The 26,066-nt window shown below is 39.2% G+C and overlaps 1 protein-coding gene across 1 annotated transcript; it reads right to left on the bottom strand.

Annotated features, from left to right (window-relative positions):
- Positions 1–23,010, bottom strand: DCAF7 (DDB1 and CUL4 associated factor 7). Its single transcript, XM_044005429.1, is given in 12 exon segments — positions 1–685; positions 2,362–2,370; positions 2,805–2,923; positions 4,582–4,610; positions 4,613–4,666; positions 4,669–4,790; positions 10,099–10,219; positions 11,201–11,312; positions 12,645–12,760; positions 12,763–12,783; positions 19,713–19,731; positions 22,597–23,010. Coding segments are annotated over 12 exon segments (1,020 nt in total). The 5' UTR covers positions 22,735–23,010; the 3' UTR covers positions 1–525.
- Positions 23,011–26,066: the final 3,056 nt, after the last annotated feature.

Raw genomic sequence — 26,066 nt, 5'->3', positions numbered from 1 at the left:
TTAGGAAGAGAAAATTCATTTCATAAAAACTCAGTCAACAGATTAAAAAAAATACAAACTTGAAATGTATTAAAGACAGCAAATGACAAAAGGAGAGACTCCTTCAAAATTGATATTTTCTTTCCATTTAAGAGCTAACAAGTGAATTGGATTTGCTGCCTCAGGCAGCTGACAGATACAGATATATGCAGTAGATTAACACAAACACAGCTAGTGCTTATAATGCTCATTAACACAACAGCTGACAAACAAATATACAGAAATTTTTAATTGAGAAAACAAGGGAGAATAGGGGGAGAAGAAACACAACCTCAGAGGCCAAGGAGGCTCCACACATCACTGTGTTCTGAGTCCAGCACAGGCAACGGGGAGACTGGCAAGAAACTCCTAGAGCAGCTTCTGGGAACAGTGGATGCAAAGCAACAAAAGACATACTGGCCACTGGAAATTTGTTCTTACTTTGGGGACAGGGATGGGGCAGAAAACATAGCCCCTGCCTCTTCGGCATGGACTGCCCCAACAGCATTAAACTCTCAGTATCTCCAGACAGTTGTTGTAGCAGATGGCTATCCAGTCAGGCTGAGTTGATGCCCACTGTACATTGTTGATTTCACCTTCTGCTGTGTAGGCTAAGATAGGGTCCTCAATGGCTCGGGGCATTTGCTGGATATCCCAGATGAGAGGCCTGATGGTCATCCGCTAAGACAAGTAAAAACAATAAACTGGGTCAAAATTCAGGTAACACACTAAGATATTACAGCCATCATTCCAAGAATTAGAATGGCTTCCTCCCAGACTAATTTCAGGAACTCAAGGGTAAAGACATTAGTATAAAGCTCCTTCTCAAAAAAGAACTGTGGACTTCAAAGCTAATGGCTTCTTAAATCTCACCAGAGCATACCAGATTGGAAACCCCTTTTAGATTCAAGAGTGACCTAAGAAAACTCGAACTAAAATTCTAACTAAAGTGCTAGCTGTGGGCAATACTGAACTTTTTTTTTACTAAGGTGAGTGTGACAGATTTACCTCTTAATTCAGTGTAAGCTCTAAAAAATAACAACTTGTAGTAAGACAGAACAACAGGAGAGAGCACTAAAATATTTCCCTACATTAAGCAAATTGTCTAATACTCTCATCTCACCAAACTGACCATACTCCATGCTCCCAAGGGGCAAAGGCCCACAGACTTGCAAGAGAACAGCACCCTTCCCAGTCACAGTAGAGAAATTCCTTGGGATCTTTGTTCTCCAAGAGTACTCTCTCTCTCCCTACCTCATTCCAATTTTTAAAAAGAGAAAACTACCAAAGGCAACTCCAAACATATGCTACCGAACTTTGAAATAAAAAGTTAAAACATAAATCCTATAGAGGCAGAAAATAAATTGCTCCTAGGATATAAACAAAAAGATTACTAAAAGGCAGTCAAACGCTAAAGAAACTGAAAAAACCCAGTAATAGTTCTGGAGAACAGATAAAGAAAAATACTTTCCTTCTCTCAACAGGGAGGGCAAGAGCCCAATAGGGCAGTATGTTTTCTACATTGTCAGATAGTCACTGTATCAAGTATTTTTATTAAATTGATTTTCTTTAAGATTCATTTGGGGGCAGCTAGATGGCGCAGTGGACAGAGCACCAGCCCTGAGTCAGGAGTACCTGAGTTCAAATCTGGCCTCAGACACTTAACACTTACTAGCTGTGTGACCCTGGGCAAGTCACTTAACTCCAACTGCCTCACTAAAACCAAACCAAAACAAAACAAAACAAAACAATAAAAAAAATAGATTCAATTTGTCAGAGGGAGTTATTTCTGGACATGAACGATATAAAATTAAATAGCAATACATTAAAATTGCTCCTTGAGTTCTTTATGGTTCACATAAACTGAGCTATTATTCTCTTGAAGCAATGTAAGGGGGGGAAGGGGGCTACGACAAATTTTAATAAACTTTCACATAAAACATTATATCGACATCTTTTACTTGGTAATCGAAGTGATAAGCTCCTCAACTACTGATGAGGAGAAACTATGCCGGAAAGGACAAAAAAAAAAATCAGAAGTTGAAACTCCTGAATTCTGTTGTCAATTATTTCCCCCAAGTGACTCAAAGGTAAGCTACCAAGTTAACATTTTTAAAGAGGTAATACTTCTGGCTTGGTAAAATATAAAAGAATTAGAAAGTACATTCTACTACCCATCGAAGTGTATTCTGGCCCACCATAAACATTCAGAGATCCACTATATGTCAAACCTAAGTGAGATACTTTAGATTGGTAGGGTCTCAAGTCAGTTTCTTATATAGCCCCAAAAGGTACCTTTTTTCCTACCCTGACACATAACACCCAGGATAAACCACTTGCTACCTGTGTGAACTTGGGCAAGTGACTAAACCTTTCTGTACCTCAGTTTCCTAAACTATAACATGAGACTGCTAGAATAGACATCCCTGAAGTCTCTTCCAATTCTAAATCTATGTTCTTATACTGTATGTTGAAATGGTCCCATTCTAAGTGGAAGAATCAAAAAAGAAGGCTTAGTCTCATTTTATAAGTGTGAGATAGTGGATAAAGCACCAGCCCTGGATTGAGGAGGACCTTGATACTTACTAGCTGTGTGACCCTGGGCAAGTCACTTAACACTCATTGCCCACAAAAACAAAAACAAAAACAAAAGTGTAAAGTAAGTCCTGGTTAACTTACTTTGTATAAAACTCTGAAACTCAGTTTTTATTCAGATAAATTATAGTTAAAGGGAAAAAAAGACAGAAACTCCTCCCTCCCTCCATCCTTCTTTCTCCCCACATTACTCTGCAGTACAGATGTGGCAAGATGAATGTGGAGCCCAGGCAATGCCATTGACACATGCTCGGTGGTTGTTTAACCTGGCAACAGGGGTGCAGGGAACTCGTACATCCAAAATTACCACCTGTAGAAACAGTAAATAATGATACCATTAACTTCAGTTGAGGAAGAAATCATACACAACACAAAAAGAAACATTTTTTAAAAAACATACTTTTTCCTACATATTTAAAAAAGATACTAGATGTTTATGGCTTAACCACCTAAAAAGAGTTCCAAAAGTGGCTGGAATGACAAGGGAAGAAGCACTGAGCAGGGGAAACAAGCAGTATACAGACAATTCTCACTTCATGTAAATTCACATTATGCAAATTCAATTTTACAAATAGAATTCAGAAACAAACTCACATCCCAAAAAAAAGACCTACACTAACTTTACTATAGCACTCTATGCCTCCCACCACCCCACCAAAACCCAAACAAAATAAACAAACCAAAACCCCCCCCAAAAAACAAAACTTTCAAGTGAAAGCAGAACAACAGATGCATGGAGAGACTCCCACTAGACTGGGACCTTGGTTTGAGACTTCCAGTGCAGATAGGAGACCTCTGCCCCACTCCACCCAACTGCCCGAGTGTCTAACCCGAGTGTCTGTGCATGGTGCTACCTGTCTATCCCCAGCCTCTACATGTCTCCCATCTTGTTCTATATCCATTTCTGGTTCCACATGTCTGGCCCCCGTGTGTTCTTCCTCTCCATTTCGACAGGTCCCCATGTGGCTAGCCTTGGCCGTCTCTTCCTGCTCTTGCTTTTCTGTTCCTGGCCCCCACACGTCCTTGAACTATGTACCAGCCCCTCTCTCCATGGGCACAAGGTCCCCTTCCTTTCTTCCTATACATACATGGGCAAATTCATTTGCATTACATAAAAATCATTTTATGTAAAGGTCTGTGGCCATTTACATAAAGTGGGAACTGTCTGTTCTATGGTACTTAAAGTTATATAAGGCAGTTTATGTTGCAAGGTAGAGCAGAGCAGGAATAAGTGACAAGTGCAGGGAATTTGCTGTTGCATGCCCCATTTAGCTGCCTATAATAGGAATTATGTGCATACTTAATTAAGAGTTTAAGATACCAAAGTGCTGTTTTTTTTTTTTTTGCCAAAGTCAAGAAAAAGCCAGAATTTTCACTTGCATTTAGATAATTTGGAAGAAAATGGAAATCCTTTTTGTGGTGACATCAACATTATGCAATACACTGCTGTTACTGATTTATCTGTTACTGATTTATCCCAGCTCTAGCTGTAACTCATTTCTTTTTCTTTCTTTCTTTCATTTCTTTTTTTTTTTGGCAGGGGCAAATTGAGGGTATAGTGACTTGCCCAGGGTCATACAGCTAGTGTCAAGTGTCTGAGGCAGATTTTGAACTCAGGTCCTCCTGCATCCAGGGCACTGCTCTAATCCACTTTGCCACCCAGCTGCCCCCCACTCATTTCTTTTTCAAAGGATAGGATTCAGAAAGGAAGGGTCATGTCTATTTCAGCTAGGTGAACAAAGAAGAAAGTGCCTGGATAAAAAATAGAAAAAATCTTTCCCAAATGACTACAAGCATACTTATCAAAATTATAGTGGAGGACTAGAAAAAGGGTTTTTTGGCTATAATTTCCAGTCCACAAAACCATGGTGCAATGAGTATTCTGAGCAGAATGTAGACTGAATTAGTGGGGCAGAACTTCTGCAACCTAACAGACCAAATAGGTTCCCATAAGGAAGAAAAGCTTACCTCCATTCCATCCATGGCCATTGTGGCTAATAGTTAGGGTCCTGCTTGTTCCAACAGAGACGTAGCAGAGGATGATGCTGTGGTCTTCATAAATGATGGTACTGTGCTCTAGGGTGCGGAGATCAAACATCCGCACAGAACCATCTGCACCCCTCTGAAGCAAACATGGTCCCTGCCTGCCCCCGGCCCGACTAAATGCAATGTCCATAGACCTGCTCAGAGATAAGAAAAAACTGTCAGAATCAACACTAGTCTCTTTCTCTTCCAGCAGGGAAATGTGTAATCTCCAGCTCATCCAAGTACCAATGGACCACCTCTGATAGGGTTTTTGACACAAAAGAGGTAAACACTATGCAAATGGGAGAGTGGGAAATAAACTCTCCTGCTGTATGACACAGAGCCTAAGACTAATGACAGTCTACAGGCCACAAAATACTTCACTAAACTTTCTTCCCTAACTCCCCCCAACCAAAGGCAGATAGCCTGCTGTCCTATGTAGCATAAATTATTTTAAGCATTATTCTTCATACTTGGAGCACAGTGAAAGCCAGGGCATGTAACCAGCCTTTGTCTTGCTGTTAGAATCAACAAGGCATGTACAACTGAAGATTATAATCCCTATGGGTTTCACTTGTTTGGGCTCAGAAAAATAGTCCCAAAGAGTCCTTGACTAAAATACCAATAACAACATTAATACCAAGAATCACAAATACAAATGTAGTAGTTTCATCAGTTAACTGAAGAAAAACTGAAAAATGAGAGTATGAAGACGAACCATCCCAATTCTGTTATGAAATCTCTAACAAAGACTCATTAATTTGGAGGAGAAAGAAACAGATTAAAATTGTCATTTATTTTTAGGTGTTTTTATACTCCCAAATGTATTTAAGGTGTTACAACTTTTCCTATGACACATAATCCTTTATTTTAAATTATGTCTATTATTCTTATAGTATGCTTATTCTACTTCCCTGAAGGGTGTAGGGGAGGTGAGCACCTGAGTGATGTTCTTAGAAAACATTAGGAATCAGAAGCATTGGTAACCTGAGCCAGGAAAAGCTACATCATTCATTGGTTCAACACTTAGTAATCATCTCTGCTGTGCACATAAGCTCAGACTTGGAGTTGTCTCTAAGGATCAGGAATAGAAAACTAGTGGTGGCCCAAAAGAGAGGCATATGGGCTTTTAAATAAGAAGAAACAAAGAGTCTTCTTATGGTGATCTAGTAGAGTGATGTGATGCATATAGATCAAGGGTAAAAGGCTGAGACTTACCAGAGGACAAATGGCCACTTGAGGAAAAAAAAGCCAAGATGCTAACTTAAAACAACTTAGAAGTTTAGCTTTGCCAAAGGGGTAAACTGGTCTGAATAAGCAGATAATGAATGGTTATTCAAACCAAAAAAAGAAGGTAAAAAAGCATAAGACAAGGTTAAAAACTTCAGGAGTCCTAAGCCATAGATATCCCCAGAAAATTATGAATATATATCCAGTCAATAAAGGATGGCCCTAAAAGTCCAGGACGGGAATCCTTGGAACATATAAGGGGAGTGTCATAATTAAGGGAAGCCAAGAAGAGAATAAGCAAAAGCCAGGAAAGATAAGGAATTAAAGTACAGCCTGAAGCCCAATGTGGGGAGCTCATGTCTTTAAGTTAAAATTAGGAAACATACTTAGAGAAACTGAGGAGGCTACCATACCTGGAAATAGACTCTGGGAAGAAATGAGGATACTACCTGATCTGAAGTTTCAGTTGGTGCTGACATAAATTATCTTGGACAAAAAGTTTGTAAATCCTTTTCATTTAAAACGCAGACAAAAATAAGAATCAGATCCTCTGACACTGAATTAATGACACAGATTTTAGCCAGATCATGTGTTCTTAACCTTTTTTGTGTGTGTCGTAACAGCTAGCATTTATATAGTACTTTAAGATTTCCAATTGTTTTACCATATTGTCTCCTTTATCCCCCCAACAACTCTGTCAAGTTGGTGCTATTATTATCTCCATCATATATAGAGAAAACTAGGGTGGATAAGAGCTTAAGTTAATTGCCCAGAGTCACACAGCTAGTGTCTTGAGTCGAATTTGAACTCAGTAGATCTTCCTGACTCCAAGTCCTGCACTCTATCCACTGCACTACCTAGTTGCCATGGACCATTCTGGTCATCTGGTGAACCCATGAAGTCTTCAGTATAATGTTTTTACATGCATAAAGCAAATATACAGTACAAAGGAAAATCAATTTTACTGAAATAGTTACAAAATATTTAACCAAATTACCTCATGGACTCTGGGTTAGGTACTCCTGGGCTAGATGTTAAAGATAGAACTAGGGAAAAGGACTGGACCTGTATTCACTGTACAGGAGAAGTCCTAGATGAGGAAATTCCCTCGACCAATGAAGGTTGACAACTTCTCTGCAACTTCTAAGTCTTAGAAAATTGCCAAGAGCACTGAAAAGTTAAGTGACTTGCCAGAATTACAAAGTCAGTGTCAGAGGTAGAACTTGAACTTGGGTCTCCTGAACTCTAAGGAGCCCACTATTCACTTTGCCAAATTCTTCTCAGATGTTAAAAATTAAGGATCACAAATGTGCATTCTATAAACGAGATCATACCTCTGTTTTTGTATATGTGTGGGTTTTTTTTGACTTGCCTAGTAAAATTCTTCTTTTTTTGGGGGGGGGGCAATGAGGATTATGTGACTTGCCCAGGGTCACACAGCTAGTCAGTGTCAAGTGTCTAAAGCCACATTTGAACTCAGGTCCTCCTGAATCCAGGGCCAGTGCTTTATCCACTGCACAACCTAGCTGTTCCCTTGCCTAGTAAAATTCTTCTGGAAAACTTTGTCTCAGCTCTACAAAAAAGGAAACACTGATTTTACAACAATTTAGTCAGAATTGAGGTGATGGGATTCAGTGCACCACTAAAAGTTTGGAGTAGATATGGTGGCAGCAAAGGGAGCAGGTTCAGAGTCTGTGGGAAGCCAGAGGAGCTGAGATGTTAACAGAGGAAAAAATTAGAAAGGAAATCCAGGGAACAGCTGTGAAAGAGCATGGAACAAAAAGCAGAGGAGGGAGGAGACCAGAAATATAGCAGTGAGTACAACTATGTCATACCATAAAGGATGAAAAGGATAGCCACATCTATAATGTTAACTAGATCAAGATACTTGCTCATCCTAAGAGTTAGCCCAAGACTAATGGCAAGAGAAGTTGTACATTATTTCAACACCGTGTTTCACCACAGTCACTAAGAATATCTTCCAGTACAGGGTCCCCAGCAGCCCTATGACTTTGGCTGGGGAGCACTTTCACACAAATCCAATTGGTAAGAAATAGCCCTAAAACCAAGGTTCCCTGATTTTGATGTGGGGGAAAAAATAACAACCTAAAAGCTACCAGGAGGCTCAGATCAATTTCTTCAGAGCAGCCGGTCTCTAGTTTAGTTTCTTTTAAGCCAGGAGTCCAAAGAGATCACTGCAGGGTATTGCCACATGATCAAGATACAGAAATCTTTGCCTAGAGGCCCAGAAGCTTCTCCTCAGTCTTCTCAGCTGGGCGGCCTTCTTTCACTGAACCCCTGGGTAATCTGGTAAAAAGTTGAGTCATCTTATAACAAAAACCTTACTATTAGAAGTTAGAGACAGGTATGGACTAGGGGAAAAGATCAATGAACTTGAAATCAAAAGACTTCCACCTCAACCACTGATATGACCCTGATCAGGTCAGTCACATCACCTTTATGAGCCTCTCATTTCCACATCTGTAAAATTCGGGGGGCAGGCTGGGTGATCTCTAAGGTCCCTTTAACTTTTTTTACTAACTGGAGAAAAAAGAAAGGCTTGCCTTTTATTAGTAACCTAGTAACCAACTCGCAAACAGTGACAACCTAATATCTCTGTTCTGAGATTTAAGGCACAGCCTTTCAGAAGAGACTGTACCGACTGGAATGATGCCACCTGCTGGAGACTTACTGTAGAAAAGCTCCGCCATGAAGTGAAGGTCTTTGAGGGCAAGACCAGGAGTCTTTTCTTTGGTGTCAGGAAGTGACGTTTGCTGGTGGGAGGAAGAAGGGGGGAGCCTGGCGCTCTGACGGGGGGCTCTTTTCCTGGGGACTCTGGCAGAGAGTGGAGCTAGAAATGTGCTCTCCCTTTAATAGATGAATGTAGGCCTTTCTCTCTCTTTACCAAATTCTTATTCTCTTTAATAAATGCTTAAAAGTCTAACTCTTGCTAAAGCTTATAATTTATTGGTGACCACTCATAAGATATTTTAGACAGACTAGCTAGAATTTTAGCCTTAACAAGACATTTAATACCATCTTCTGGCAGCTTAAGATAAAGTGAAAAAGATGAGCAAATGGTGTATGAGGAAATCAGAGAAGGCAAGGGAGTAGTCACAAGAACAAACATTTTAAGATAACCTCCAAACTAACCCAGTATCAACAATTACATTTGTCAAAAAGAGCTAGCCCTGTCTCTACTCATACTGATACAGAAATGTCAAAATGAATTTGACTGAATAGGAATAACAATAGCTATTTAGTAAAAAAAAGATCTATAAAAACTTATCTGGAGGGGAAAAAAATTATTTTCTGTCCAGATGCCAGGTTTCATTAAGTTGATTATTCTATACTAAAGTTACTAAGAATGCTGCTGCTTACAATAAGGTAAAAATGTTTAGAGACAAGAGGTCCCAATCTGACTTTAATATAGCAAAAAAAAAAAAAAAGCCTTATCTCAAAAAAGCTACAACTTCTTTCTGGGGACTACTTCAAAAAATGTAGGCTTTTTTCTTAATAGGTTTAAAAACTATATCTGTGGGACACAGTGCCAAGATCCCTCAACCCAGGACTATAGAAATGAAGGATGGGGAAGTATAAATGACCACTTTTGTGAAATTTACTATAAAAAGGGTCAAAGTGAAGGAACAATGTTGGGGATGTTACTCTATATAAGCAGTGATGGGGAAAGGAAAGAAGAAAGGGATATGCTCACTGTATCAATAAGGTGCTTGTCTTGTTTAAATTAAGTGAGTTTTTTGGTTAGTGTACATATTTATATTTTTTATTACATTTCTTCCGAGTATATTTTGATTCACCATCAAGAGCAAAAGCTGATAAACTATGCCTAGTCCCTGTACCGGCTCTCCTATGGCCTGTGAGTTAAGAATGGTTTTAACTTTTTTTTTTTTGGCGGGGCAATGAGGGTTAAGTGACTTGCCCGGAATCACACAGCTAGGGTTTTTACATTTTAAAATGAAAACAAAACAAAAAAACCCCCCAAACCAAAAACATTCTTCGCTCCCAGATTATGTAAAAAAGGGAGGGCCCTGATCAAGAGCAATACAACACTGTATTTTTTTTTTAAGGGTTAACTTATTTTCAATTTAATCAGGAAGGTAAAGAGTATAATACAGTTCCCCCTAGCTGTAAAACAGATAGTGGAAGGTTGACATGTACAACAAAGCAAACACAAAGCTATAGAGAAAAAGGAAAAAAGAAAGACATATCACCTCTTTGTCATGTGCTATCAGCTGAGTCTTCACATGGCCAGATACTAGATTCACTCTCCCTAGAACCTGACCAGTCTCCAGACCCCAGATAGTACAGGTTGTATCAATGCTTGAGGTACCTGAAACAACCAATATAAATGAGCTACTTGAAGTGAAACTATTTCATTCTGAGTTTTCTTTCCTTTACTGATTAGCCTTGTAACAACATTCATTCATTCAAATATTTCTTCAGCTCCTCCTTAGTACAAATAACCATGCTAGGCACTGAGAGGGATAAAGTATAATACAGTACATGATAAGAATACTAACTCACATTTATATAGCACTTTAAAGTTTGTAAAACACTTTCCTCACAACCACCCTGTGAGTAAGATACTGCAAGTATTTCTGGACCAGACCAGTGAATTCACTGGCATAAGGAATTTCCTGTGAAAGGAAACCCTCTACCAATATGGATAAAAATTGCTATATTATCCTAATAAGTCAGGCAGGTGGTACAGTGGATAGCATGCTGGTCCTGGAGTCAAGAAGCCCTGAGTTCAAAGCTCACCTCAGAAAATTACTAGTTGTGTGTCCCTGGTCTAGTTACTTAACTTCTGCCTGCCTCAGAGTCCTCAACCCTAAAATACTGTAAATAATGTCACCTACTTCACAAGGTTGTTGTGATGATCAAATGAGAAAATATAGCAGTCTGGCACGTAGGAGACATAAATGCTTGCTCCCTCTCCTTCCCTATCCAAACTAATTTTATAGAAAAAGAAAATGAAGTACAGAATGATTAACTGAATAAAATTATACAATTAGTACATAGTCCCTGTATTCAGTGATTAATTTAGAGTGTAGACAAAATGTAAACACCTGAAGAACAATAAGGGATCAAATACAATACTGTATCTAAGCTGCTCATCCTCACATTGCTATATTGTAAAGCATTTAGCAGAGTGCCTGGCACATAGTAGGTGGTTATAGGTGCTTTCCCTCCTTGCTACTGAGATGCTAAGATCTTAGACCCACAGTTAGAAAGAGGCTTGGTTTTGCAACTCAGAACACAAGTTCTTTCTTCTCCTGTCACAGGTGCTATAACATCTTCCTTCTCTTACCTAAGAGATAAGGATCTACCTCGTTCCAGTCAAAGGAAGTCAAGGGAGCACAGAAGTCAGAGTTCTTGTTATTGTTTAGCAAACACTCTAGTCTGGTCTCTGTTTCACCAACCTGTAGGCAACAATAAAAACTGCTAATAATAACCATTCACAGTGTCATTTAACAGATATGTTTATTTTTTAAATTAAAATGTTTTTCAAATGAAAATTCACCTCTCCTTTCCACTTTTCCTTCTCCCACTCCCAGTGAGAAAGCAAGAAAAACAAAAACCTTTTAACAAGTCATAAATAGTCAGGCAAAACAAATTTCTACATTGGTTACGTCAAAAAGAAGGCAGGAAGGGAGAAAGGGAGGGAGGAAAAAAAAAGTCTCAATCTTCTCTGTGAGTCTACCACCTCTGTATCAGGAAATGAGGAGCATGCTTTCCCAAGTCCTGTGGAATCATGGTGGGTCACAGTGTTGATCAGAGTTGCTGATTATATCAAGGCTATTTATCAGTACAATATTTTTATTATTCACAGACTCCTAGAAACCTTATATCTCACTAATAAACAACATGGAAAAAACAATTAAGTCAAAAAACGTGGTAATAAAGCCCAAGGCTCCCAAGTATCTTTCTAAAAAAGTTCTTTCTCAATTTACTTCTAATGACTACTTAATCTTTTAAAATCCTATCCACAATTTCCTTCAGAGCAGCAAGAGATGAAAAGATCTTCCCATAATCTCAAAGCCAAAAAATTGCTGCTTGCATCTTGACTACTTAGTTGCTCTCTTTGCTGTTCTGGCACAAGCTCTGGTAAAGCCAGGTAGGCGTGCTTCTATGCTGGGTTTATACAATAAAACATAGTATTTTGTTTAACTTACTTAAAAAAACAACAACAATTTAGTTGTAAAGGGAATAGAGTGCTCAACACACACATATATTGAAGATTTAACTTAGTAACTGTCATTCTTATATAAGGTTCATTAAACTTCTAATTTTGACAGCTATATAAAACCAACACTTCGGTGAATAAAGTCTGGATTGCTTAGAATCTCCCTGCCTTGGTTATTTTACTCTGTCACAGTATATGACTGGAGAGTCTTTGTTTCTCTGTACACATGAACGCTAGGGAAACTATATAAAGACTTAGATAGTACTAGAAGTACAAGAGTAAAATAAACTTAAAGCACATCTTTAACTTGAGTTTTGAAAGTTCCTGGGTTAGAGAAACTAAGCTATATATTTATTCCTGCGTGCCGGGACCTGAGAGCTGGGCAAAGCAAACTCTGGTGTCCCCGAGATTTTTTGTGCCCCTTTCTACTGTGCGCATGGGCCAGCCGTTTTTTCGACAGAGCAGCTTAGACTGGCTCAGAGCCCCCCCCCTGCTCAGGGAGCCTGAGGCTAATTTTAAGGCCTACATGTCCAAAAGGCTAGCCGTTCATCAACACCATCATACTTACCCTCCACACACGAAGATAGTCACCACTGGTTGCCAACAGATCTGGGTAGACTCCTTTTGTGTCAGGGATCCACATTAGCTTTGGTGGTGGGTAAGGATGGTCAAAAGTGTTTCTCAAATAAATTCGGAACTCTCTTCATCTCAAACCTACCAAGCTGGACCAGGAATACACAAAATTTGAGTAATATAATAATGTTGGGTTTTTCCCCATGAAGTAAGTCAGGCCAGATGATGGTAGAGTACTGATATAACAAATCACGGTCAGTGACAGAAGTCCTGACAACCTTACTGCTAATCAAGACTTGTAGAGAAACTTATCTTCATTATACAGCTATCTGGTTTTATAGAGGTTTCTTTAAAAAAATGGAGATTTTATACAACTTTTAATGCAAAGGCAAACACTTCATTCCATTTAAAGTTGAAAACGGACAGTGAAGATAACAAATGAGAAATTTTCCCTCTGGTTGTGCTTCCTCACTTTTCCTTGGAATGAATTTTGGTCATTAACTCATTTACATACTTTGCTGTCATCACTAGAGGGTTCTGCTACTTTGAACTGCCAAGAAACAGGTCTTTACTGAGCCTGTCAGATGGAATGGTGAAATTCTTAGTAAGCAGCTATTATGAGACTATAGTCCTTACTCTTGCAAATATTATAAGATTTATTTTTTAAACATTTCCCTTTCTCCCCTCTACTTCTTTTCTGGGACTAAGCCATAAAAGCATTGTCTTTCTCCCCATTTTCCAATTCTGTATTCATTTTGTAAGCCCAGGTAGGACTAAATCCAATCAAAACAAATTGATTTACACTGCACTGATTTTCCTACACTGAGGGGAATGGGAATACAAATATGTCTTAGACATCTTTGACCCAGTTCCTGCCCTCAAAGAGTTTATAATATAATTGAAAAGATGTAACAGAGTGAAGTTAAGTAATGATAAAACATTTAGATCACAGCTCAGTAAAAGAGAATAGTTGTCACAAGGAATAAACAGGCTTAACTGTCAAAAGAACTATACAAATGATAAATTGTGTTAAATTGTGATAATGTTCCAGCAGTAAGTTTCAAGGAGGCAGAGGGTCACTTTTAGAGTGTGTGATCAAGAAAAGTGCAATTATTTCTTGTAGAAAAACTTCAAAGGTCATGTAGTTCAACGCCTGCCCATTTAAAAACAAAGAAGTTGAGGCTCAAAGAGAGAAAGTGACTTGGCCAAGATTAAACAGGCAGTAACAGAGCTTGGGTTTATACCCAAGTGCTGATACCGAAATTAACTATTCTCTTTATACCATGATGTCCTGAAGGAAGTATGATTTGGATAGGGAGACATAAAAGAGGAAAGTTTTGAAAGTAGGCAGAACAACATGAACAAAAGTACGAGGAAATTCAGGTGTTACTGAAGGTGAATAAAACTGTCTGGAAGGAGACATTCATGTAAGAGATATAGTCTGGATGGGCAGGGCTGGGACAGACTGTAGAGGACCTTGAATGCCAGGCTAAGGAATCCAAACTTAGTACCTAGAGTTGTCATGTCAATAAACATTTATATTAAGCACCCCAGTTATGTGCCAAGCACTGTGAAAGTCACTGAAGACTAATTTCATCTCCTCAGGAGAATATACCAAAGAGAGGTTTTCTGGAATATATTTTGAAGTACAGGCAGAATGGATTGAAGGGAAGACACTGAAAGATAAGAAGAGCATTAGACTATTGTAATAATCCAAAAAGGTAATAAGGGCCTGAACAGGAATTCTGTAGTAGGAATATAGGTACTGAAAAAGAAAAATTGTTTATGATTTGATGAACCAAAGAACCAAACCAGTATCCTTTGTAGTAAAACAGGAACAAATTCATACTAATATAGGGAAAATTAAAGTGGGAAGCAAGGCATCAGGCAGAGTGAGAGCAGAAGGACTCAGCTGTCCTCAGAGAAAGATTTAATGGACACACAAGCTCCCGTAAGACTGTGAACTCCTTGAGCATAGGGATTGTTTTGTACTTCTTTTCATCCCCAGGACTTAAAGCAGTGCCTAGCACAAAGTAGGGGTGCTTAAAAAATGCTTAGTTGACTTGATTATGACATTAAAGAAATTAAGGTCTTTTCTAGAAAGGTTTAAGTCAGATCCTACTATTTTCCCACATAAAAGACCAACTTGAGGCTGGGAGGGTTTTGAATGGACCTACCCTGACAAAGATTCCAGCAAGACTTTCATCTCTTTTATTATTAGCAACTTACTACTAGCTAGCATATTACATGACACACATATGATTTGACCATTCAGCTATGGAGGTATCTAGAGCAGTATTGAACCCAGGTCTTATTAACTCCAAGTCCAGCACCAGTTGTGTTTCCTGAGAATTCTAACATTGTAGATACCGTCCTGAAATGTGGATTCTCTTAAAAAATTTATTTTCTTAAGAGCTTTTACAGATATCAGACTGGCCTCGGAGGTCCCCTAATTTAAACTTTGGTATTTTTCTAATTTCCTGATTGAATTCCAGGTATGGAAAACAAATGGAGCAAACATAATGTAGGAGAACAATAAGACCACATTGGTACAGGGAGAAAAGTATATGTAATAAGGCTAGAAAGATGGTTGCCAAGTTATAAAATGCTACAAAGATCTAATAGAAAAGGGGGTGAGCTCAGCACCAATGAAGAGGAAAATAGAGACAATTATTAGGAACTATTTTGCCCAATTATATGCCAACAAATTGACAATCTAAATGAACATAGATGATATCTACAAAAACATAAATTACACAGATTACAGAAGAAGACATAAAATATTTTAAATAACCCAATTTAGAAAAAGAAATTGAAGAAGCATCAATGAACTTACTAAGAAAAAATCTCCAGGACCAGATGAATTCACAAGTGAATTCTACCAAACATTTAAAGAATAATTAATCCCAATACTATATAAATTATTGGGGGAAAAAAAAAAGTGGAGTCCTACCAAATTCCTTTTATGAGACAAACATGGTGCTGATGCCCAAACCAGGAAGAGACAAAACAGAGAAAGAAAATTATAAAACAATCTCGCTAATGAATATTGATGCAAAAATTTTAAATAAAATACTAGCAAAAAGATTACAGAAATATACCCACCAGGGTCCATACACTATGATCAGTGGATTTATACCAGGAATGCAGGGCTGGTTCAATATTAGGAAAATGATCAGCATAAACGACCATATCAATAATATGCAGTACCAGATCTCAAGCTGTATTATAAAGCAGTAATTATCAAAACAATCCGTACTTGGCTAACAGAGACATAGATCAGTGAATAGAATAGATAGAAATACACTACCGTTAAATGCCTGTAATAATCTAGTATATGATAAGCCTAAATATCTAAGCTTTTGGAACAAAAAACTCATTATTTGACAAAAACTTGCTGGGAAAACTGGAAAACAGTATGGCAGAAACTAGGTATAGACCAACATCTCACACTGTATATTAAAATGAGGTCAAAATGGGTACATGATTAACACATAAAGGATGATAACATAATCAAATTAAGGGAGTATGGAATTGTTTATCTGTCAGATATTATGGCAGAGGAAGAATTTAGGACCGAAGAAGATGTAGAGAATAAATAAAATATAAAACAGATTATTTATGATTGCATAAAATTAAAAAGCTTTTGCACAAACAACACTAATGTAATAAAGATTATAAGGGAAGTAGAAAACTGGGAAAGAATTTTTGAAACAAATTATCTCTGATAAAGGCCCTCATTTCTTAATATGTAGAGAACTGCATCAAATTTATAAAAATACAAGTCATTTTGCAATTGATAAATGGAAAGGATATGAACAGTTTTCAGACAAAGAAATCAAAGCTACCTATAATCATATGAAAAAAATGCTCGAGATCATTATGATCGGAGAAATACAAATTAAAACACCTCTGAGGTATCACCCCATACCTATCAGAGTGGGCAAATATAACAAAAATAGAAATATTGGATGTTGGAGGGGATGTGGTGAAAATTGGGATACTAATCCACTGTTGGTGGAGTTGTGAAAAGATTCAACCAATTCCGAGAGCAATTTGGAACTATGCCCAAAGGGCTATAGAAATGTACATACCCTTTGATCCAGCAATACCACTGCTAGTTTATATTCCAAAAGGACATCCCCCCAAAAGAGAAAAAGACCTATTTTGTACAAAAACATTTTATAGCAGCTCTTTTTGTGGTGGCTAAGAATTGGAAATCAAAGGAATGCCCATCAATTGGGGAATGGCTAAACGAACTGTGGCATATGATGGTGATGGAATATTATTGTGCTATAAGAAATGACAAGCAGCATCACTTCCGAAAGACCTGGAAAGACATGTATGAAATGATGTATTGTGAAGTGAGCAGAACCAAGAGAACATTGTACACAGAGACAGCAATATTGTTTGATGAAGAACTGTGAATGATGTGACTATTCTCAACAATACAATGATCCAAGACAATCTCAAAGGACTACTGATGAAACATACTAACCACCTCCAAAGAAAGAACTGATATTGATGGAACAGACTGAAGCATGCTATTTTTCACTTTCTTTCATTTTTTTCTTTTAATCAAGTTTCCTCGTACAAAATGACTTTACATAATCATACATGTATAACCCATGTCTGATTGTTTGCCACCTCAGGGAAGAGGAATAAAAATTAGAACCCAAAACTATAAATAAAAGATCCAATAAAGTAGTTTTTTATTCCAGAGGCATGAGGAAATCACCTGAGTTTATTGAATAGGAAGGTGACATGGTTATATCTGTGCATTAGGAAAATCACTCTGGCAGCTGAGTGAAGGATAGTTTGGAATGGAGAGAGACTGTTAGGAAGACCAATTTGGAGGCTACTGAAATATAATCTAGGTGAGTGATGAAAAGGGCCTGAACAATAGTGGTGACTGAATGGAAAGAAGAGAACAGAGGAAGCAACAGATATTGTGGAGATAAGTAAATACAAGATTTGACAACTGACTCACATGTGGGGTGAGAGCAAGTAGTCAAGACTAAGCCTAAGCTTTTTTTTATAGTTCATATTTTTGTTTTTATTTATTTTAATTAATAAAGTATTTTATTTTTTCCCCGTTACATGTAAAGATAGTTCTCAACTTTTATTTATACAGGTTTTCCAATTTCAGATTTTTCTCCCTCCCTCCCCTCCCTCCCCCCCTCCCCTAGACATCAGGTAATCTGATATAGATTATATATATATATATATATATATATATATACACACACACACAATAACATTAATCCTATTTCTGCATTAGTCATGTTATAAGAGAAAAATCAGAGCAATGATGAAAAACCTCAAAATAGAAAAAACAACAGCACCAAAACCAAAAGAAATAGTATGGTTCATTCAGCATCTACACGCCACAGTTTTGTTTTTTTTTTCCCTTGGATTTGGAGATCCTCTTCTATCATGAGTTCCCTGGAACTCTTCTGTACCACTGCATTGGTGAGAAGAATATAAGACTAAGCTTTTGAACTTGGGTTGCAAGGATGATGGTCCCCCTGACAGAAATAAGGAAGTCTGGAAGAGGGACAGGTTGTGGGTCTAGGGGGGTAGAAGAGGCAAAGAATTCTGTTTTCTACATGTTGATTTGAGATGTCTACAGAATTATTAGCCTGATGTACAGAAGGACTCTTGCATCTGACTCAAATTTCACTATAAAATGGATTCCTTCAACATTGTAAGCTCCCTATTTGCAAGTGATGAGGAAAGCAAGTCCACAGTAGTTTCACAGACATAAGGCTTTTATTTTCCTCCATCTCCAGCCTCCACACATCCCAATTTCCTTTTGTTCCCTCTATTTCTTGTCAATTAAGAAAATATGCAATTTATCTATTTGAAATTAACAATCTCCTTCTGTGTCTTCAAAGAAAAGAGGCTCTTGGAAACACCTAATCCTAACACCAAGTAAAGAATGAATTTCACTCTTTCCTACCTAGACAAAACCTCTCCAGAAAACAATTAAATTAAAAAGTTACCCTTGCCTGGTCGTTTATCGTATCTCCTTTGTGATCAGGAGAATAATTTTCTAAACTCACTTTTTATTTTTATATGACTAGAGACAACATTTTCCAAGTGAAAAGAACTATGAATTGGCGACTCAGCAATCTGAATCCTACATTCAAGTGCATGAAAGATCTTCTCTCTCTAGTATGCTTGACACTATTATGCTGGTCTCAAGTCTCCTCATCTGAGACAATATTTCCCTTTAAAGAGATTTGTAATGATAAAGATCTGAAAATCTCAAAGCTCAAAATCCCTTGTCAACATTTTTTTTATGTTCATTCACACTTGATCCAATTTCAGCATAAAAGATCTGTGAAGGAGTTAGCAAATTCATTCTTTTCCCAAAATCACAATTCAATGTGGTCCCATAAGAAATAAAGTTGCACTAAGCAGAGAAGTACCACACTAATGCAATTAATGTTTCTGAAAAGTAGTATGTAAACTATTTTTTTTCCCTGGTAAATCAAGTAATATCAAGTGGTGAGAGCTCAACTTTTAAAGAAACCCTCTGTAAAATCTTTTATTAAGCCAACTACAGCCCAGAAGTTTGCCCAAAGGTCTCCCTCCTATGGCAGAGACCAGCAAAGTTGGTGTCTGATGGATTCCCCAGAGACTAAATGACATAGCTAAGCAGCAGAACAAAGCTTACAATCTACTATATCATGCTGTCACTCTTAGTAACACTATTTTTTTGGCCCCCCCCCCAATGTTGTAAAGCCAGGCCAATGTCTTTTTGTAACAAGACGACAAAAGGTTTTAGTTAACCAGCTCAGTAATGCCCAATCAGAACTTTTCATAAGATAAGGAATCTGAAGGTTGCCTTAAAGATATTTCTTTTTCCTACTGAAATATGAAACTTTCTCTTTTCCCCATAAAAAGAGTGTAATTAACACAACTGCAAATGAAAATGTTTTCACAGTAAACGTGGATTCTACCAGCAATGAACCTCTTTTTCAAAACAGGTATCACAGACTGTTAAGGTATAAAGTCTAAGGCAAAAGGAAGAGTAACTTTAATCAGCAAACAATACCTATAGTTTGTAGTTGAAGCTTCCGGCTCTGCTACAAAGCCTCAGTTTCTTCATCTGTAAAATAAGGGATTATATTATCTAAAAACTTTCAATAATCTTAAATACTCCCCAAAGGGGTGTGGGTAATGAGCTAGAAGTGTCAAAAATGAAGAGACTTCAATGGTTTCATAGAATAAAAATACTGAACTCTGCTCCAGCCAGTTAAACTGGAAGTGAATTAGTCAAGAAGCACTAAAGTGAGAGAGACAACTGTGCAATAGTCTTAGAATCAACAGGAATAAGAGGTAAATGTCTACCAATTGAAGCCAACATCTCACTGACTCTGATCTGTGATTTCCATTACACAAACACTCAAAGTCAGACAGGCACAAATTACACAAAGTCCAAGACAAAACAATCCCTGCTCTCAAGCAGCTTACCTTCTATGGAGGAGATTCAACATGTACCTTGACCACATTCATGAAGGGAAGGAGTCTGAAATAAGGCTGGAAACAATCTCTAGCTTTACTGTGAAGAACCTTGAATGCCAGACTGAAGAGGGCATCTGCTACCCAAGCCACAATGATTGAGGAGCCACAGAAGGTTTTAACAAGGGCAGTGATAAAGTCAGACCTGTGCTTTGGGAAGATGATGTTGATACATGTCTGGATGATGGATCAAAAGAAATACCAGAAGTAGGAAGAGCAATCAGTAGGCTATTACACTAGTCTAGGGAAGAGGTGATCAGGGTCTGAATTAGGCTGGTGGCCTTATGAGGAAAAGAGATACATACAATTGATGATGTGGAGATGAAATTCATAAAGGGGGGGGTTGGATGGGAGAAATAGAGTATGTCTCAGAGGTTATGTTACAAACACAATGTGACTAGATACATGGTGGTGTCCTCAAGAGAAAAAGTAGAATGATAAGTTTTCTTTTAAACAAATACTTCCTGATAATTATATAACACTTCAAAGCTTAAAAAAAATGTACAAAGCACTGAATACAGATTATTTTACTTTGTGAGATAAATACTTACAGTGGTTATCAACTCCCACGAGCCTCAGTTTTTTCATCTGTAAAATGGTATAGGACACAGTGTGCTAGTCTTGAAACCAAGAAGACATGGTCCAGTTCTGACTGACACACTAATTAGCTGTGTGACCATGGGCAAGTCTTTTAGCTTGTCATGCCCCAGGGACTCTCAGGTTATAAATTACAGATGATTTGATGATTTGCATCCATGGAAAGAGTTTCCATAATGGACCATGAAAATCACAGAAATGGACCAAAAAAACTGATGGGAGTAAATGACCTCATGATCACACAGCTAGTAAGTATTAGAGGCAGAATATTTACTCTCAGGTTTCTCCTAAGAACTCTTTTTATTATACCACACTTAGACAAGTTGTGCTTGATATGCCTATAGGAGATAAGGGAAATAATTCCCCAGTAGCTTGTTGACAATGAAAGACAGGTAGATAGAGTTCAGAAGAAAAGTTAGGTCTGAATAGTTTTGGGAATCTTCTGAATTAAGAAGATACTTGAAGTCATGGAAATATGGCCATCAAGGAAATAGTGTATAGATAGTTTAGATAAAATGTCACAGGACAGGGCCCTGGGGACACCTAAGCCAAAAAAAAAAAAAAAAAAGCAAAGCTGCATGATGATCCAGCCAAGGAGACAGAAAGAACAAATAATAGTAAAAGCGTAATGTTATGAAAGTATTCAGAACAAGGGGGAGAGTCAAGAGTCAAAAAATATAGAAAGGCAAGGGCTGAGAAAAGGTAAATCAAAAGGTATCCTGGAGAGAGCATTGGGGTCAGAAAGAAGTCAGATTACAAAGATGGTGAAGAAATTGAGGTAATGAATATAGAGGGGCCTTCCACAATGAGAGGAAAATATATGGGTTATATATATAGTGTGTTCCAAGTTTTAGTGCGGTTTTAAGTTCGTGCACGTGTGTATGACTGATATTTGTCTCTTGCCCAGCAACTATCAGTGTACAGCACCACTTTTCTTTGACCCATGATTTCATTGGCGCAGAGAACGCTGATGTAGAAACTCCCTCCACTGATGTTACTCTGTAACATATAGTCTTAGAGCTGCTGGGGCACTATGAGGTTAAGAGCCTTGCCCATAAGCTCATGCAGCTCCCTCCACTGATACTGCTCTAATTTATAGCATTTCGGAGCAATGTGGGGCACGGAAAGATTAAGTGACTTGCCCCAGACCACGGCAGTATGCCAGGAATGGAACATTGGCTTTCCAATCTCTCTATCCTCTATGCAAAGCTGCCTCTATGCCAAGCAGAGCACTTAGTAAGAGTTTGTTGCAATGAATGTTCACCTCTCAGAGGTTCCTCTTCTAGACGCTGAGGAGGGAGCCCCTAGTGACATCAAGACTGGAGGAAGCCAGAGGGGGAATAACTAGCTTTTTCACAAAGTGAGTCATTTTACAGTCTTGTTTGAACCGCACGTTAACACTGAAAAGTGGCTACTACAGATATCCTCGTTTTACAGGGAGGAAAACTCAGGAAGGTGGGGAGCTCAGCAAAGAGGAGGGAAACTGAGAAAGGAGGGGGAGGAAAGGTGCGGAGGGAGGGAGAGGAAAACTTAGGAAGGAAAGGAAGCAAAACTAAGGAAGGGAAACCGAGAAAGGAGAAGAAAACTCGGGAGGAGGGGGTCACGAAGACAACGGAACAGGCAGTTCGTTTTTAAATTTCGAACACTCCCCCCCGCCCACTTTCCAGCCACCTCCCCCAGGGGACCAGGGTAGGTCCAGGAAAGGGGGACACGCAGCGCGGCAGGGGTGCGAGGCTAGAGGGGAGGGGCCAGCGCCGGTCAGTTCCCTTCCCTCCCCTCCCCCAACCCCAGGGTCTCGCGCCTCCGGGCCCCGCCCCCACCTTGTTGTTGTACTCCTCCACAAAACTGCCCAGCGCCAGGCGGAAGCGCTTGTCGGGCCGCACGCTCCAGTTCATGGCGTATACCGTCCACGGTGCCTCATACTTGTAGATCTCCTTCCGCTTTCCGTGCAGGGACATGGCGGCGGCAGCAGGGCCGCCCTCCGGGCCCAAAAAGCCGGAGCGGAGGAAAGAGGCCGGGCCGGACCCAGCCGAGGGACTCGAGGGGGAGGTCTGGGGTGGGGGGCGGGGTGGGGATGGGGGTCGGGAGGTGGGACGGGAGGGAGGAGGGTGGGGTCAGCAGGGACCGGTGGCGGGGGGGAGGGGGGAGAGCCCCGCAGCGACAGACAACGGCTCTGGTGCCCGACCCCCAGTTTCAAACCTGAGGCACTGACAACAACCACCTTCCGTTTGGGACGCTCCCCCGCCCTCAAGGAGCGGAAACCACGCGACCCTGTAACAGCAGTAGCCGTTGGCGGTCTCACACGTCGTTTAGAACGGCCCTTTCCTTCCATTGGCTGTTAGTCCCATCGTTTCCAAGGTACCTTCTTCCCATGGCTATGCTCTTAGTCATTCCACAGAGTCTCTCTCCGCCTCCTTGGAGGAGGGGAAACAGATTTTTCATAACCCTGAAAATCCGTTGGCTTGTTGGATGTCAATCAAAGAGATCCCGATCCTTCCAAGCTGGATTTGGGGGGGGTGGGTGTGTCAGAGATTGAAGGACTAGCGTTTGCTAGATTGCTAGTGCAGTTTAGGTCTCGAGGCGCTAGTCCTTTTGGGACCTAATCTAGGGAGATGGGTCTCACCTAAGTGATTTACATTGACCTCCCCTGTCTCACTACCAATAGAATGCAGGTCCTGATAGGGAGTCACCTACGGTATACACGTGGAACCTCCACCTCCACTACTATTGGTCTCACGCACCCCTACACCTCTTTGGGCACACGTTATCTTCCCCCCCCCCCCCACCGGTTTTTGTACACTTCCCTCCTTGCATAGCATTTCCCAGCCCTGTAGATATCCTATTTCTGTGCGCACGACAGGTAACCTTGTCCTGATCTAGAAATGGTTGTAGCTTTGATAGACTACGTTTATCATCTGAAAAATATGCGGATAGATTAAATACTTGGTATGGGAACCTCTGCCCATCAAATAGTAATTACAAGCTGTCAGTAACTTAAGTTTCAGGAAATTAGGCTCAGGGAGATTAATTTGCCTATCTATGGTTCACATAACTAACAAGTATCAGATTCTAGGTCTCAGTTTCTTCATCTGTAAATGGGGTGGGATGGGGGAGGAACAGAATTAATAGCACCTACTATGTGCAGGCACCTTGCTTAGCGCTTTACAAATATTGGGTCGTTTGATCGAACAATAATCCTGCAAGGTATGTTTTTATGCTCATTTTACAATTAAGGAAAACTGAGCAAACAGTGGATAGGTGACTTGCCCAGGATCATGCAGTCAAGTATTTGAGGCCTCATTCTAACTCGGGCCTTCTGACTCCGAGCCCAATTCACTTTGTCGCCCCTAGTTTTTTTTTTGGGGGGGGTGGGGGGAGACAGAGGAAGGTAGGGGCCTTCTTAACCTGGGGTCCGGGAACTTTTTTTTTCTTTCTAAGATATTGATAGAAGTATTTCAATATAATTGGTTAAAGAATCCATAGGCCTAGGTCGTCTTCAAAGGCCTTCTAGTTCTAAGTCTTGTGACCTATGACTTTTGGTTTTACCAAATGATATCATAATTGAGTTTTCTCTCTCTCTCTCTCTCTCTTCTCTCTCTCTCTCTCTCTTTTGTGGGGCAATGGGGGTTAAGTGACTTGCCAGGGTCACACAGCTAGTAAGTGTTAAGTGTCTGAGGCTGTATTTGAACTCAGGTACTCCTGAATCCAGGGCCGGTGCTATATCCACTGTGCACCTAGCCGCCCCCTGAGGTCTCTTGAAAATGAGAACATGCTTTGTCCTGAATCTATTTATTTGACTATTCATTTGACTTGGGGTGGATTAAGATGGAATTGACCCAGAGTGTTAGGAGCCACAGCTACTAGAAGACCAGTTAAAAGAGAAGACAAGCTACCTCAGAAAGAATGTACTTAATAGCATTTATTAACTGTGAGATTATGGCAAGCTACCCTCCTCGAACCTGAGGTAAATCTCTGAGGCTGTAAATTATTGATCACTTGTAATTGCCAGTGGGGAGGCAGTTCCATACCAATGAATTCATAGGTCTTTCAATCTATTGGCTGTTGTTGTTGTTGTTGTTGTATAAAGATGAGATAGACTGGAATTGTGTGACCTTTCTTAATTTTAGTTGAAGTTGAAAACACGATGATACAGAAATATCTTGCCTCCTTTATTTTAAAATAAAATTTTCATTATGACTTGATAGCCATCAAACATGAACATTTCCATTTACAAATGACAAAAAAGGATTGCATTATGACACTGTCTACCATATAAAGCTACTTGTTTTTAAAGTATATATCAGCTTTAGTGTGTTCATATCAAAACTGCCTTGATGTTGAGGCCTCTTTTTGAATTTCCTTCTGTATATTTTTGCATATTTAATTAAAGTTTTTCTTTCTTCCATCCTTACTTCCTCTCCTTTTTTCTTCCCTTTTTCCCTTCTTTCTTGCCTCAATATACCCCAACATTCACCCCTCAAAGCCTCTTTTGTAATAAATGCGTATAGCCAATCAAAATAATGAGTGGTATCGGTCCTGTCTGAAAAATGTATCATTTTGAACATACAGTCCATCATCTGCCTACCAGAAAGTGGAACACGTGCCTCATTATCAATTTTCTGGAGCCATAAAAGTTGGCCCCTGCATTATCAAAGTTCTTAAGTTTTAAAAATTGTTGTCTTTACCACTAGTTAAAATTTTGTCAGTTATTAGGACTATAAGAACATATAATCAAACTAGGATTTTACTTTAAAACTTGAGTTTGTTTCTTCACTAAACCTCAGCAAAAGGCACGGCGAGACAATAGGCAAAATATCTAAAGTGTAACCTTTTCCATTCTACCTACACCTCTTTTCCTATAAGAAGTCTTTCATCTCTTCATCTATCATAAGCCTTGGTCTCTTAGGTTTACATCAAAGTTACTAGGTACACAATTTATTTACAGGGTAAATGATATTTACAATATTTTAGCTTTTAGAAAGATAGCAACCAGTCACCTCTAATAACTCAGCAGAAGATCTTGCTTCATACCTTGGAATAAATTTGGAGCCGTTCCTCCTATTTCTCTGCATTGCCCCTTGACATCATAACTCCTCTATCTCCTCCTTTATTCCAGTCTCTGATAATGAGGCGTTCTCTTCACCAATGCCAGCCATGACCCCATTCCTTCCTGTCTTCTCCTGCAGATTGCCCCATTATCATCCTCTCCCTCTTTCTATCATTTTTCTTTTCCAATAACAAGTGGTTTTTCCCTGCTACTTATACTCCTTCTATTCACCTAATTCTTTTT

This window comes from Dromiciops gliroides, chromosome 4, assembly GCF_019393635.1.
Source record: "Dromiciops gliroides isolate mDroGli1 chromosome 4, mDroGli1.pri, whole genome shotgun sequence".
Taxonomy (NCBI): Eukaryota; Metazoa; Chordata; class Mammalia; order Microbiotheria; family Microbiotheriidae; genus Dromiciops; species Dromiciops gliroides.
The sequence above is the reverse complement of the archived record's forward strand: the minus strand, read 5'-3'. Positions and strand labels throughout refer to the sequence as shown.